At 37.8% G+C, this 14826-nt stretch overlaps 1 protein-coding gene across 7 annotated transcripts in view; it reads left to right on the top strand.

The window, feature by feature from the left end:
- Nucleotides 1–14826, top strand: part of ARMC9 (armadillo repeat containing 9) — a 69140-nt gene that overhangs the window by 37871 nt on the left and 16443 nt on the right. For all 7 annotated transcript variants that reach the window (XM_075507060.1, XM_075507063.1, XM_075507064.1 and 4 more), the window contains 7 exons: nucleotides 1063–1202; nucleotides 2024–2100; nucleotides 4117–4191; nucleotides 5292–5382; nucleotides 6699–6757; nucleotides 13361–13465; nucleotides 14231–14346. In XM_075507060.1, coding sequence (XP_075363175.1) covers nucleotides 1063–1202; nucleotides 2024–2100; nucleotides 4117–4191; nucleotides 5292–5382; nucleotides 6699–6757; nucleotides 13361–13465; nucleotides 14231–14346 — 663 coding nt within the window. The remainder of the gene's footprint in view (nucleotides 1–1062; nucleotides 1203–2023; nucleotides 2101–4116; nucleotides 4192–5291; nucleotides 5383–6698; nucleotides 6758–13360; nucleotides 13466–14230; nucleotides 14347–14826) is intronic.

Genomic DNA, 14826 nt, shown 5'->3' with positions numbered 1-14826 from the left:
CCCTACTGCTTGAAATCCTAAACCAATTTTAGAGAAAATTATTTTTCTATTAAAGCAGTTGTTGATAGTACAAGTTAGTTTGAATTTTGGGGCCTAGGCACTAAGCTACTGAAAATTTGAAAGCTCTTTACTTTCTAAAAAATAATAGCTAATATCATAGAAGATTAATTCCAGACACTTGACATGAGGGACTCTTTTAATGTGTGGTCAGATGCTCCCTTGTTTTGCTCAGTCAATGCCATAGACCTACTGCAAGATCCAGGACTGAGAAAGTGTATGAGCTTTCAGGAGTAATCCAAATCCCAAGTACTAAGACCAGGAAAATACCTGCTTTGATCTTTGTCATTTAGACTTTATGCCCGTTGGAAATAATGTGATTAAAAATGGTGTTCTGCAGTAAGACCTTTCTACCAGTATATACTTCTTTTTTGTATTGTAAAGCGAGGAATTTCTGTTGTAGGAGATCACAGTTGACCACCTAGCACTTGATTCAGTATATTCTTCGAGGGCAACTACAGGTTGAATTAAAAGAATATGTGATTTAAGAATCTCTAGAGAAAAGAGCAAATAGTTTTAAGCAAAAAAATCCTATTTGTCAAATCAACAGTACAAAAGTGCTATAGTGCTATGGCTACCTATGGCAGAAGTAGTAATTAATTTGTTTTATGGGTCTGTTGTGTGTAGCTGGCTTTTTTTACCAATTTTAAGACAACTGAAAATGCAATTTTAGGTGGAGTTAGAAGCCTTAGAAAACAATGAAGAAACTTACCTCAGCAGTTTGCAGGTTTAAAAATACAAAGCAAAACACAAAAAACCAACCCACCCAATGTTTTAGTCCTCTAACCTATGGGAATCTGCATCTTCAATTTCTTCAGGCTTGTTAATTCCTTAGTTTAATTGATTCTGCCAAAATGGGTAGTTTGGGGTTTTTTTTGTTGGCAGACTAATGTATAGCAGGTAGATGAAGTAGGGGTTTAATGTGCTTATATTAGCTATAAATATATTTGAAAGCTATTTATGATGTGGTCTGATTTTTGTGGGCTTCTTGTTTTTTAATCCTAGGCGTGCACTGCAGTCAGCAATGATCAAAGATGGGCTCATTTTCTGGCTGGTTGATGTTCTAACAGATACAGATTGCCTGTCTGATTACACGCTGGAGTATTCTGTTGCCTTGCTCATGAATCTTTGTCTGCGGAGTGCAGGTGTCTTACATTTTTGAATTACAACCTTATTCCAAGAAGTGGATAGGGAAGATTGAGAATCCTTCTTTCTGGTATACCCGGATTCTTTCAAGTGACTATAATTAGTAGCAGGGATTCACATGACCAGAGATATCTGAGTGTTATAACCAATGCTTTTGAGCAGATCTCTTTCCCAAGAATCCTGAACTATGGAGGTTAGCTTGACCAAAATCTAAAGAATTAAGAAAACAGTTAATCAATGGGACCCTCTCAGATTTGATTCTTTGAATCATAGCCATATGTGAGGACTGCCATTCCTACATTCCAGGCCCACTTTTCAAAGGACACTTTTTACTTATGTAAGAAAGAGATTTGTTTGTATAAAAGAAAGTTGGTTCTGAGTTGATCAATAATGGCAAGGGGCTTAACCTTCACCTTGTGGAGTGAAATGCTTGCATGCTTCGCTTCTACAATGCAGAGATTCCACCCAAGAAAGTAAGGTCCTGTCTATCTCCAAGAGACTTAAAAGAAGCTTAAAGTAAGTTTCCTGTTAAAAAGAAAAGTAAGGTAAGGGTGAAAAATCGACTGCTTGCCATAAGCAAAATAATGTCATTGTTAAACTTTTAAAAATCTCTTTGTGTTGCATCCTGTCCAAGACTACAACTGTGTAAATCCAGAGTAACTCCACTGATTTCAGCTCAGTTATGCTGAGCAGCATTTGGCAGGGACAAGGAACAGTATCACTCTGTGTAAATCACATTTAGTACTGATTTTAAGAAGTAAGCAGCTTGCTCTGGTCTGTTATATTTTTTCAAGCATATTTATGTTTTCTCCCTTTGCAGGGAAGAAAATGTGTGCAAGGATCGCAAACCATGTGCTCAAAGTTCTCTCTGATCTTCTTGGCCATGAGAATCATGAGGTATTTTTACAGGGAACTTTGGGTTAAGGAAAAGGTAGAAAGAAAAATTAAAGATAAAAAAGGCAAGAAAGGAAGAAATGGAAAAAAGTAAATTGGTTTTGTTTCCCTTGTTAGAGCCTCATGTAATTAAGTTGTGTGAAATTTTCCTAAAATTCACGATTATGTAAAATTTTTTTCATTGGGCACTGGTCTTTCTAGACATAATTATGTCTTCCTTTAACAAATGTTGGCAGCTAACAATGAAAGTCTTTTAGATGCATAGTTATCATGCAGTCCATGTGCCTTCTTGATTGCAGTTTCTGATGTTGTTTAAATGTCATCTCACACCAAACCATCTCAAGCTTAACTAGTTCATTAGATGAACAATGTGTGGTGTAAGCCATTATGCAAAACCTCAGGTGCAAAGAAGCAAATTTGCTAGTAGTTTTAAAGAATATTATAAGAAAGCAGTACACCTGTGACATTCAAGCCCTAATATGTTTTTATCTACCACTTCACTTAACCTGCCACTTAACCCTTTTGAGGTTCAAGTTTCTTCTGGTTCCAGACACGCTTGCATCTTAGATGCTAAATTAAACTACCTCAGAGGAAAATGCTGAAAATTCTTAGTTATTTCTACCTAAAGCTTTTCAACACATCACTCTGATATCTGCTGTCTGCTATATAAAGCATTGCTTCAGCTGTCTCTGCAGAGGGTCACTTCTTTAACCATGGAGTAAAATTCAAGGCAGGAGAAAATGCGGGCAAATATTATATGAAGTTGAAATCATAGGGAGGCAGAATTTTTACCAGGGTATTCTAGATTGATTCCTTGATTATTGTGCAAGGTGCAACGAAATATAAACTGTCTCTCATGTTTATATACAATGATTGTATCATCAGGTTTTTTTGTTTATCACTTAAACTGAAACTAGAGAATAAATTTGAATGAAGCGTTTACTCCACATTTTGTGAATTCATTAGAAGATGTAGATCAATTCTTTACTAGCACTGTTTTGATTAAGATGAAACTTGGCATACCTTTATTGTACTGTTTCCCTAGCTTTGTTTTTATGAATGCTGAGAGTTAATACAATACATGCTAATACAAACTAACATCCCAGTCCCTAGACTGAAGTATTTAGAAAATGCTATCATACTGTTGAAGTCTGTGCCTTACAATGGCCATGAAATTTCTCTCAGAGGGTGCATTCTTACAACCTAGTTTGCACCAGCGCAGCTGACAGAAGTTTTATTATCAAAGTTGAAGGTAGAAGGCAATGCTCTTAGGTGCCAGGAGAGCTTTCTGAGCAGCTGTGGAATCCTTGTGTAAATCCCAGTCCCTTATCTTTCGTTGCTTCCCCTGCTCCCAGCCTAGCTCGTTGTTCGTTTTTCCAAGGGTATAGACAGAGGATGACTGGAAATCTTAGTGCTCCAACAGTACCTGGCCAATACAAAGGGTCACATAAGTGCTGATAAAACTAATTTGACAGACCTGGTGTCTTTCACTAATCATAATACAGAGCTTTCATGCTAGCTGGTTTTTTTTCCTCTGCTGAGGGACAGTAACAGGCAGCAGAGTGAGAGGATGTTTGAAGCTGCCAGAGCTTTTACCAAGGTGCCTAAGGCTACAGTGCTTGAAGCCTGTCTTGAGCTCATGCTGACACAGTCTTTTCCCTGTTCTTTGTCCTATTTTTTTGTACTGCCACTAGTGTTTGTCACAAACTAACTTTCTTTGGGGTTTTTTTGTTTTTTTGGGGTTTTTTTAGGGCTAGGTCAATTTGCAAGAATACATTTTCAGAAGGGGTGGGGGGGAAATCTGCATGCAGCAGTACTGATTCAGATCAGCCGTATCACAGTATATTTGCATCCTAGAAGTTCACTGCTTCCCTAGTGGGAATTTTTGCAAGTGCGGGCTAGCCTGATTAAACTGTCTGAACATAGTTGTTCTGCACCTTCACTCTTAAATTTTGCTTATAGTCAACTGGGGTGAATGTAAGAGTTTTTCTTAGTGGTATGACTATTTCTTCCTGTTAGATACAACCATATGTGAATGGAACACTGTACAGCATTCTTGCCATCCCTTCTGTCCGAGAAGAAGCCAGAGCAATGGTAAGAAGTGCTGCTTTGCATAGCACAAAGATCAACGCATATGCCAAAGATGGCATGCACACAGGTACTCGTTGAACAGTGTGCAGCAGGGTTGTGAGGTAAGAGCCATGGTATTTGAGAAGGGAATCCACAGGAGGCCCTCCACCTTTGATATTCAGGTAGGTATGAATGTATGTCTCCAACACTTTTGCCATATTTGCTGTCTTTTCCCAGAACTGGAGCCCCAGCAGTGTGAAGGATTCTATCTAAATTAAAAATTAAAGGGGTTGTTTTAGAATAGTGTTATCCATCTAGCACTTCATAGACTGGATGTGGCCCAGGAGATGCTTTCAGCTGACTTGCTACTTTTTCCTCTTATTTAACTCATTCTGCACTAGTGAATAGCCACTACGAGGATGACTTCCTCTTGCTGCTTTTGTTTCTGCCTGGTGTAGACATGGTTAGCTGGGGAAGGCAGTGGGAGGAAGATTTTAGCAGAACTAGGAATTGATCTCCTGTGAAAGTTAGTCTAATGGTAATGAATGCATTTGGACTTCTGGATTTGAGGAAGCTGTGCCTGGGAAGGCAGTGTATCTTAATGTCTTAAGGATTAACCTAGAGAGTTATGCAGACATAATTGTTGTCAGATGTTTTACCTCACAAAGCACGAGGACTGGAAGTCATCTTAAATGATTAAAGACACAACATCAAGCCTATAAGGGGCCACAAAGAGAGAAACTGGGTTTAAGAGAAGGTCAAAGTTGGTCCTGCTTTTTGCTTTCCTTCTCTGAACCTTGCACTGTTGTATCTGTGAATGCAAATTTGCCCTTTGCTGTTGACTACTGTGTACTGAGTTCAGAAGGCAGAAGCAGCAGATCTATTGTAAAAATTTGCTGTTCATCATGGATATTTCCGTATTTAAACCTAGAAGCAATCTACACAGCATATTTCTTTTGTCTTTGGGAAGCGTATGGACAAAATGGAGTGCTTAGAGCTGGACATGGTGATTTGTTTCACACTACCTTTGTTTTTCCTGACAAAAAATGACATTTTAGCTAGCAAAACTCTGTCACTGTGGTCACATGAAATACTAATCTAGCAATGTTTTCTACTACATCCAGGGAATGGAAGAAATTCTGCGCTGCTTTATCAAGGAAGGAAATGCAGAAATGATCCGACAGATTGAATTTATTATCAAGCAGCTCAATTCAGGTCAGAAGAACAGATGCAGCTATCTGAGCTGTAAATCTTTCACAAAAGCCATAAGAAAGCTCATGTTTTTACTTGGCGTTGAAACTCTCAAAGAATAACAATAGTGTGATGGTCTGAGAGAGTGTGAATAGTGAATGTCAGAATGTGAATGTCAGATGTATTTTAAAATTACCTTTTGTGTTACAATTATAAAGAAGAAATAAAAGGCCAAGTAGGTCTCAGTTCCAAAGTTTTGAGACAGTAACTAGAATGGCCTTGACTGTTTTCTTTCATGCTAGTGGCCTCACAGTAATGAGAGACTGCTGTCAATGGCAAAAATAAACAGGTGATACAATTTGTAAAGCAGGATTTAGGGACTAGGTCTATCTCTGCTCACCTCTTGCTCTATTGAGGAGTGTAGCTTTGTTAATCTGAAATGGCTTATCCTGAACAGGGGGCAGAGACCATCTTTTTTGGAGAGTATGTTGATGGGTCCTAGGAGTTGTAGATGCTGTGTTAATACAGACAAGTATGAGGAGGTGGAATATTTATTGTATTTTCTGTTCCCTGTGGCTGAAAGGAAGGCTGAAGAAAGAGAAAACAAATAATGAAAAGGAGATGAATTCTGATTAAATCTTTCTGTATAGTAGAAATAGAACAAGTTTGACTGCTTGCTTTGGCTTTTGGAAAGAGCAGAAGATAGCAGTCTTTATGGTCCTAGCTTGTAAAAGAACAAATAAAGTATTTAAGCACTATATTGCCACTATGCAGTATTTCTTCATCAAGGTTATAGAATCACTCCTTTTCTTCCTGTGAATGGTATTTTTAAAAGCTTTTGTCTGATTGGTTCGTAAAAGTTGAGTGTACAGATTTCTAGCATAAGCCTGGCTGCTTTTTTCTAAGGAAATGAGTTTGTCCAAAAGTTACAATAAGTATTCTACATGAGTACTATCTTTTTATGTATAAAAGCAGTACAATATTGAAGTGTTTGTAGGGAGAAATAGTCTTTTATTAAAAATTAATTGAAAAATAGACAAACCTGCAAGTGCACACACTTTCATTCAATCTTGTTGGTAAATACACTGAGACATCATCGTGGGATTTATGAGAAAAGAACTATTCCAGAGTGTTTCTGCCATTTTCCCAAATATTAATTGATTTCAGTGATTTCTAGAATGCTTTATAGGAGTAAATAATTCCAACAGTTGTCCTGAAAAGAATGGGATGTCTATATGAGAAGCAAGCTAAATCTTACTGTTGTAAAAGAGGAGCAATAACTAGAGATTCTGTTAAGTTGCACAGGTACTCTTATACCATTTTGTTTTGCTTCTTTCTAGAAGAGCCATTAAATGATAGTATTGTGTCTGACGATGAAGAGGAAGAGGAGGATGAGGAAGTAAGTTTAAAGGCCTTCAGGCACCTTTTAGAAAAATCCTTAATCTTCTAGACAGAAAATATTTGTGTCAATAAGCCAGACTTTGGTTTTTTGGGTGGGGTTTTTTTTGTTTGGTTGGTTTTTTTTACCTTTATTTAATTACCAAGGTGTATTAACAAGAAAATCAGATCTGTTTCCATTACTTTATCTTCATTTGAAGTCCTACTCCTTTATTTTGGCAAGTGACCACCTCTGTGATAAATAAAGGATTATAGCGTGAAATAAGTAAAGAGATGAGGAGTTACTGTAGCAGTAGAAATCTTGCTTTCAAGCAGACCCATTTCAGCAGTTAAAAATAAAGGAAGCAAATGAAACACTATATCGCCAGAATAGTTTATAAACAGGTTGTTACTTTTTCTTAAGGTATCATGATCTGTTCAGGGTGTGACTTCTTTTGCTGCTTAGAAACTTTTAAAATATATTTAATAAACTGTCTGTATGTAATGAAGGAAAACAGTAATTACAACTTGAGAAATAAATCCCATAAAAAGAGAAAAGGGGAAAAAAAAGAGAAAGTAAGCATGAGAAACCATATCATAGTAAATACATACCGGTTAGTTGTGTATTTCTAGCTCTGCTAATAAACGCATTTTATACCAATACTTCAGCATTTTTTAAGAAGCTGTCTGCATAGAATAATGGGATCCCAGGTGTAGACAACACAGCATACTTGATCATCTAAATTAACAAGCAAAGCAAGGTGTAAATGATGCAAGGGAAATGTTAAACCCCTCCTTCACTGGCGATGTTGCCATTGCTATGTTGCCGTAAGTGCAAGGGGGGGGCGTTGAAAATATACTGTGTAGGCAGTTACACAGGAGTTTATCTGAAAGAAGTCTACCACATAGCACTTTTCTTTTATTGAAAAGTCTTGCATGAGAAATGTAAAAGAACAGCTATGATAGATGTCCTTGGAATAGTGCTTGAACATATTTAGATGGGTATATACATGCACATACGTTTATAACATGTATCTGCCCTGAAGAGGTCAGTGACATTGAGAGTGAATGATCTCTGCAAAATGTTCTTGTATTAGAAATGTTACTAGAGAACGTATTTACTGAAAACCAAGATTTTAGACAAAAAGTAAGTTTTTGTCCTGAACCAACAAAGAATAAAACACACAAAACTAACCAAGTCAGTTGCGTCCATGTTCTACTAGCTCGTTGCACATTAACGCAAATGCTGGTGAACAGGGACAACCATGCTACAGTATAAAACTTGCCTTGTTACTGCAGGGTGACTGAGTGCATTTTCAAGTGCACATTGAGCCTTTTATGTTTTGAAAGCAGAGAAAAATGTAAGTGTCCTCCTTGTAAAAGGTGTGGCGTGCTCTCAGCTGCTATGAAGTGCAGCACCTTGCAGGATCCAGCCTTTGCCTGGCAGTCTCCAGGATTAGATTATTGTAATTGTTTCACCTTCTGCAGTCCTGAAGTGAGTTTTCAGTAATCTTTCTGCTCCTCCCACCCAAAATCAATGCTTGATGTGCAAGATGGGCTTTCTGGGGATTAATCATTATAACTTCCCTTTGTTTAATATGCTGCTTAACACCCTTTAACTGATGTTCCAAGGCTTTGAGGGTCTTAGGTGTATCATGAGAATCCAAGGGGGTGGTATTTTCACTTGAACTCTAGTATACTTTTTTAAAGGATACTGCGCTCTGTTGGGAAGGCACAGAGATAAGGAACTCCTTCATGAAAGGTGTGGCACTGAATTGCCTGATAGTGTTGAACACTTTCATTATTTTACCTGCTCTTGGGAATGAAAGGAAGGTGAATTCTATTCAGTCGTACCCACTAGACAAGTTGCTGCTGCTCACAATCCCAGCCAAGGCTCTAGGTCAAATAATTTTGAAATGCATTTTTACCACTGAACCATCATGTGATTAGAATGGACTTCTGTCACTTCTTATTATTTGACTCAAAAATAACAGTAAGCTTTTGAAACAGAGAAGTGTCAGATTTCAGTTTTTCATTAGCTTTGCCATTATATTAAAAATAAAAAGTCTCATTAAGCCAATTTTAAAACTGTTTCTAGTGTAACATTAATTGTGGCACGTTCTAAATCCTTATTACTGCTGGGAACTATAATTATCTTCTGCTGCAAGGAGGCCTGGTTTCTTAGTCCCTCAGCTTAGAAAATATAGTATACAAACAGCATGGCAGCAAAATGCTACACAAAATGCATAATGTTGTTATTTTGTTAAAGAAGCAAAGATTTGTTGACTCACTGCCTCAATGCTTGGAGCCCTTTTGTATTTTGGAAATGCTGTGAGTTATTGTTCTTTGATGGGGTTCTGTGATAACATCTGATGTTGCAATCTGGCAACAGAAAGTTTTGGAAAACTTTATCAGAAGTCTTGCCTTTACATAACTTTTAAAAACTACTATAGGCTGAATGTATTTCGGAATATGTCCATATATTGACAATTTAATGACATGCATTCAAACTTGTTGATATTATAATTTGTTGCTGATCTACTTAATATCAATATTTATACCTTCACAACGTAAGAAACAACAAAAAGACTCTTTTATGGAGACTTAATTTGCAGGTGTTGCCCTGTCTTTTATTGTTTCCAAGGGCATGTGAAGGTTGCCCATACTGTTACTATTACCTTTCATGGTTTTTTGCTTTTATCTGTGTTTAATTTAGAGTTGTTGAATTCTGTCTTGGCTTTGAGGAGATCTTGTGGTAATGACTACTTTCTCCTAAACACTGCCGCCAAGATGTGGTTTAGCCTGTTGAAGGATAATTCTGGGATTTCTAAGGGCATCATACACTCAGAAATTTAAGATTCTGTAATGTGTGACATTGGAGCATATAAACTGAATAAAAAAATGTCTATGTGTATACTGTTAATCACAAATAACTTGGCTTTCAGGTTTGTCTGCTGAGCTTTAAATTAACTAGTGTAGAGCTCAGGATGCACTGGCTTCTGGAGTATATACCCACCTTCGTTATGTTAGCCATCTGGGGTGTGTTGACACCCACAGTCACAGTGCATATTTTCTGGTGCTTAATATTCTCTCCACTGTTCTGTTAAATACTAACTTAATTTATCTTCAGTATTTGATCTTTCAGTTAGCTTTTTATTTGATTTGGACCATCTTTAAAAGCTGCTTGTAAAAGTGAATATGTGATATTGTAGCTCTAATTCAAAAGTTTAGTTACAAACTTGAGCTACATTAGATAACTGTACAGTGACAATTTATCAGACACCCTCTGATCCCCTGTCACTCAGCACCTGGCAATAAAATCAGTAAACTGCAGTGTGAAAATACACTTCAGCTAGAGAGTACCTCAAAAGAAAGAGAGCTTAATCACAGACCTAATCGCAGGACTTCAAGCCATTACGTTAAAGGACTTTGCTGCCAATGTCTGCTGCAGCCTGTGAGCAATGGTGAACAGGGCACCAATTGTGTTATTTCAGCAGTGGAATGATGGCATGTCTGTCAAAGCTCTTTGTACAAGGAGGCAGAGGAGGGACATGTTCAGGCTCAGTTACCTGGTATGTTAAATAACGTCAGGGAGCGAGGTTGGCAGGGAGAGGTACTTCCCAGAAACTAGAAACTGGCATTCTCTCTCTGACAAAACATGTCAACCAGAATATTGGAAGAGGTGGAACCCGGGGAACCAAGGCAATCTGTGAGAAGTTAAATACATCATGCATGCAGAGAGCTGGATGAAAGAGCAGGGTGATGTTCTGACTGTACCGTGTAACACTCTACCCAGGCACAGTGTAGGCAGTCTTCTATAAAGCATCCTTGAAGAAAACTGTTAGCTCTTGATGCTGCATTAACATACCATATTAAAAAATTTCAACCAGACTATTTATAAAGCTCATCTTTGCCACTTTTTAGTTTTTTTTCAAAGTACAGTATATTGTGGAGTTTGGAGTGTGGGGTTTTTTTGTTTTGCTTGATACAGATGATTGTTGTCTACTCTACAAGTGTTTATCTGTGTTTTTCCATTATCTGGGTTATTTTTCACACCTACCCAGCTTCCCAGGTAATTAGGAGCTGATTGTAATTTATCTTGCCTTGGAGATAGAGGCAGATTGAACATCTTCCCGAGGTCCTATACAGCCTTATCTTTTATGCTGAGCATCTAGAGAATACATCTTTAGGAGGATGAAGAGGATTAACAATCTGGTATCTTCAAAGCACTTACAGAACTAGTTTTTTTATTAAATCCATGCATGAACAAATACATTATGGAAAAAATTTACTCTAAACCTTAGAACACTGTGTGGATTACTGGCAGTATTTCTATAACTGCTTCAGTTGTTCACACACAGGCATCTAATGTCTCTTAAGATTAACTACAGCGTCGGCAGCATCTGCACAAGGCTGTCAGATATGACTTGGGACCTGTGGGAGGCTTGTGCCCTTTGAGAGCTGCAGTGGAAGACCAGGCAAGATATTTCAAAGTTGAACTGGATGGTACTGTGGGCTACTGAATTGAGCCCTCTGTGTCTGTACTTTTTATCTCTGCTTGACACCTGTGAATGAGGAGGTGATGAGCAATAAGAATAACTAAATCAAGATAAAAATTATGTGTTTAAGCCATTTGGTACAGAGGTCATTGAACTTGAAAAAAGGCAAGCCTGTAGAGCTCTGGGGAAGCCAACACGTACTTGGTCTGAGTGATGGTAGTCTTGTTTGCTAGATTCCAGTCTAGTCACCAGACAAAGACTGGAATCAGTTGGCCATCTCCATTGTAGGAAATACCTTCCCTGTACACACTTCCAATGTTTTTTTCCTCATGCTCTTTTTGTAGAGCACTGTCCAAGCATCTATATTATTGGCTAATCTTTGTGGCAGAGGGTATTTCTTACTTTGGCTATTTCAAACTATTTGAGCCTAATCTCACTAAAGTGAAACTGCTTTTCATTTTCTTTGTGCTCTGGGGCTCATCAAAGTTCAGTGGCAATTGTTTTTAATGGAGTTTATGCCAGGCTCTCTACATTACTATTACAATATACCTTATTAGAATGATTCATTTACTTTTTCTGACAGTCATTTACATTTACTGTCACAACCTGTTTCAAAAGCAAAGCACATTTTCTTCATCTGCAGTGGGTCTTATTTAAGGTATCTTGTGCAGCACAGAAGAGAATTCTTTTCAGTAGCAAAACACAAGCAAAAATACTCTCTTGTTTGTGTATTACTGCTTTTGGTTTGCTGGAGTCATCTCTCAAACTTTAAAATTTCCTGGCTTATAGATCTGTAGAAGCTGCAGAATGTTCATGAAAGATGAATCGCCCATAGTTATACTAGAAATAGGCACAGGAGAGTGAATTCTTGGTACTTTTCACTTGAGAAGTTGATTACATTTGGGTTTTGTGGAATAAAGTCAACAGAGGATTGTTGCCTTCTTGTATGATATTTGTATCCTAAAGTGCTGATTCCAAGAATTTTGTACCAGCCCCATATTGTCAGCTTTAATGCTTCCTTGCAAACCTGAGTAGCTGCTGCTGCTGCTTCACATTGCTCTAAAAACAGCTGCTGTCGGACACCTGTGGTCTCACCTTTCAGGAACCACTACTTGAGGAGGGGTTTTGAATGCCCAGCAGCAAGGATTTTTTTTTTTGTCTTGAGTGATTAAAAATTACACCTCTACTTCTTGAAAATGAGTAATAAAATGTTTGGGTTTTTTTTTTCTTTCTTGGGGAATAAACATCAATAAATTACTTAAGTGTTTTTGTCAAGGTAGAGGGATGTACCCCAAAGAGCTGAATATGCATATGGGCGTTTTGGTCTCATGGAATGCTAGCATTATGTTCAGGAAAGACTATGAATTGTTTTAAGGTGTGCTTACTTTATTTTTACTGCTAGTTGTTATACTAACTTAAATTTATGCTTTTTATTACTGTCAGATGATACTGATACATAACAAGATCCGGTCAAGTTTTCTATCAAGTTTCCTACCACCCTCTTTGCTTGAATGATAACTTTCTTGTGCCTTTAAGTTTTGGTTTTGTTTTTTCTTAAAACAAGGGTAGCCTTTTCCCAGCCTCCAGTGTGGCTAAGAAATGCCATCCGGTTGGGGTTTTTTAGTCTGTACAGTATGTCTAGATTGATTTGGGCAGACCTGCAAAAACTAAAACTCCAACCTTTATACCAGCTGCTTGTTAAGGACGGAGCATTGCATCTCTTCAGACTAGCATGTGGTGTTCTACAGAGATACTAATGACCGAGATTTTTCCTGAGCCTTTATTAGGTCAAGCAAGGAATAATTATTTGGGGTTGGAAATTTGAAGGAGAATGACTTTTAAATGCATACTGTACTTTTTGGCATAGCGTTTGTGGAAAAGGGGTGGTTTTTTCCTTCTCTCAGGATTCTTTAGTTTCTGGTTATATCAAAAGTTTGGGTGAGTTTGTCTTTAGGTGTCTGCCTTTTTGGTGGAAAATCTTGTACATTACCACTTACATGTGCAGTACTAACAGTCAGTTATCTGGACAGTACGTATCATCCAAGTGACTACTGAAGTGAGAACTAAATTTGAAATGAAAACTTCTTGGAACCTGGGCTCAAATAACATGCATGTTGCTGTTGCAGGAGGACCATGACATCATGGAGGCTGATCTGGACAAAGATGAGGTTTTGCAACCTCAAGTGGGAGAGCTTGCAGGAGAGAAACTGCTAACGACTGAGTACTTGGGAGTGAGTACCACTCATTAGGATCTTGAAATAAATTAATTTGCTGGATTAAGTGTTTAATTTCAGTAGTTTCGTCACTTTCTAAAATCTTTTCTTCAATTTGTAGCTTGAAAAACTGGGTTCTACCTGCATAGCAGTCCAAGTCTTTCACGGTCTGTTTTATTAGCTGCTGTTCAGAAGTAGTAGAGTAAGTTTGAGAAAGGTAGCTACCCTTTCACAGGAGGTGGTCAAGCTATGGCTTAATAATAAGCTAAAGGCAGCCTTAGGGTTCTAGTGCTACGTCAGTGACTCTGTGGGCACACAAAGCAAAGTGCTGAGCAAGTTAATACTGGAACACTCTGCTGGTCTGAAATTATTTCGAAAAACAAATTTGAAAAGTTAACTGCTCCTACAGGTGTTATGCCAGATCAAGTATTGTATGTCTTACCTCAAGCAGCAAAAAGCCATTAAGTAAAGAAGCATGAAGTTTGCATGAATGCCATTTAGTGTGCTGTGACTAATTTGGGGTAAACGCAACTGTATGCCTTCTGGATCTCGGAATTCATAGGTCTACCAACGCTGACGATGGAAACGTGACCTGAGATACGATGTCATGGAACAGCCTACAGTGATTCCAGGCAATTTTATCTAGTGACACCAGAATGCAACTTAGTTTCTGATGCAATGTTTCTATAGAATTTTCTCTATGGTTCCAGTTACCTGTCTTTTCACTGCATTCTCTCTCCTTTTTTTTTTTTTTTTTTAATTTATTTATTTCCTGTGTATCAGATAATGACTCATACTCCAAAAACCAAGAAGAAGCTGTTTCCCGGTGTCCGTCAGAGTATAGATGAGCCTCTCCAGAGACCTGTGACGCCAGGTTACCACAGAACTGTGTACCTAATGTAAGGCCAAACAAATGAGACCAAGTTGGATTTTTTAAGCTCCTTTAGAAAACAAAACAACAAAAAAACCCTGCAGCAATGCCTGATAAATAAACCTTCCCTACCTAAAAGTGCATTGCCATTGTCATTCCTTAAAGATAATTTCAAAAAAAGAAAGGAGAGGAATATTGTAGGCAGAGAAAGGTCCATTGGCTGAGGTCACATACTTTGAATAGTTGAGTAAATGTTTACTGATCAGTTTGATTTAGATTTGCGTTATATCCTGCACGTTCATAGTCCCTTCATCTTCTCATTATATATTCTATTCTATTGCATGGAGTGTCTAAAATGCCTGGGATCTTCCACTTTATAAGCAAGAAACTATATTGCTCTGGGGAGATTTGCTAGCAACCCATAAGAGGACAGATTAAAAAGAAAATGGGAAACACAAAAATCTTGTTATGTTGGATTTCCTGCTTTGGAAGAAATACATTTTCCAGC

The sequence above is a fragment of the Mycteria americana genome, chromosome 7, assembly GCF_035582795.1.
Source record: "Mycteria americana isolate JAX WOST 10 ecotype Jacksonville Zoo and Gardens chromosome 7, USCA_MyAme_1.0, whole genome shotgun sequence".
Classification (NCBI taxonomy): Eukaryota; Metazoa; Chordata; class Aves; order Ciconiiformes; family Ciconiidae; genus Mycteria; species Mycteria americana.
The sequence above is the reverse complement of the archived record's forward strand: the minus strand, read 5'-3'. Positions and strand labels throughout refer to the sequence as shown.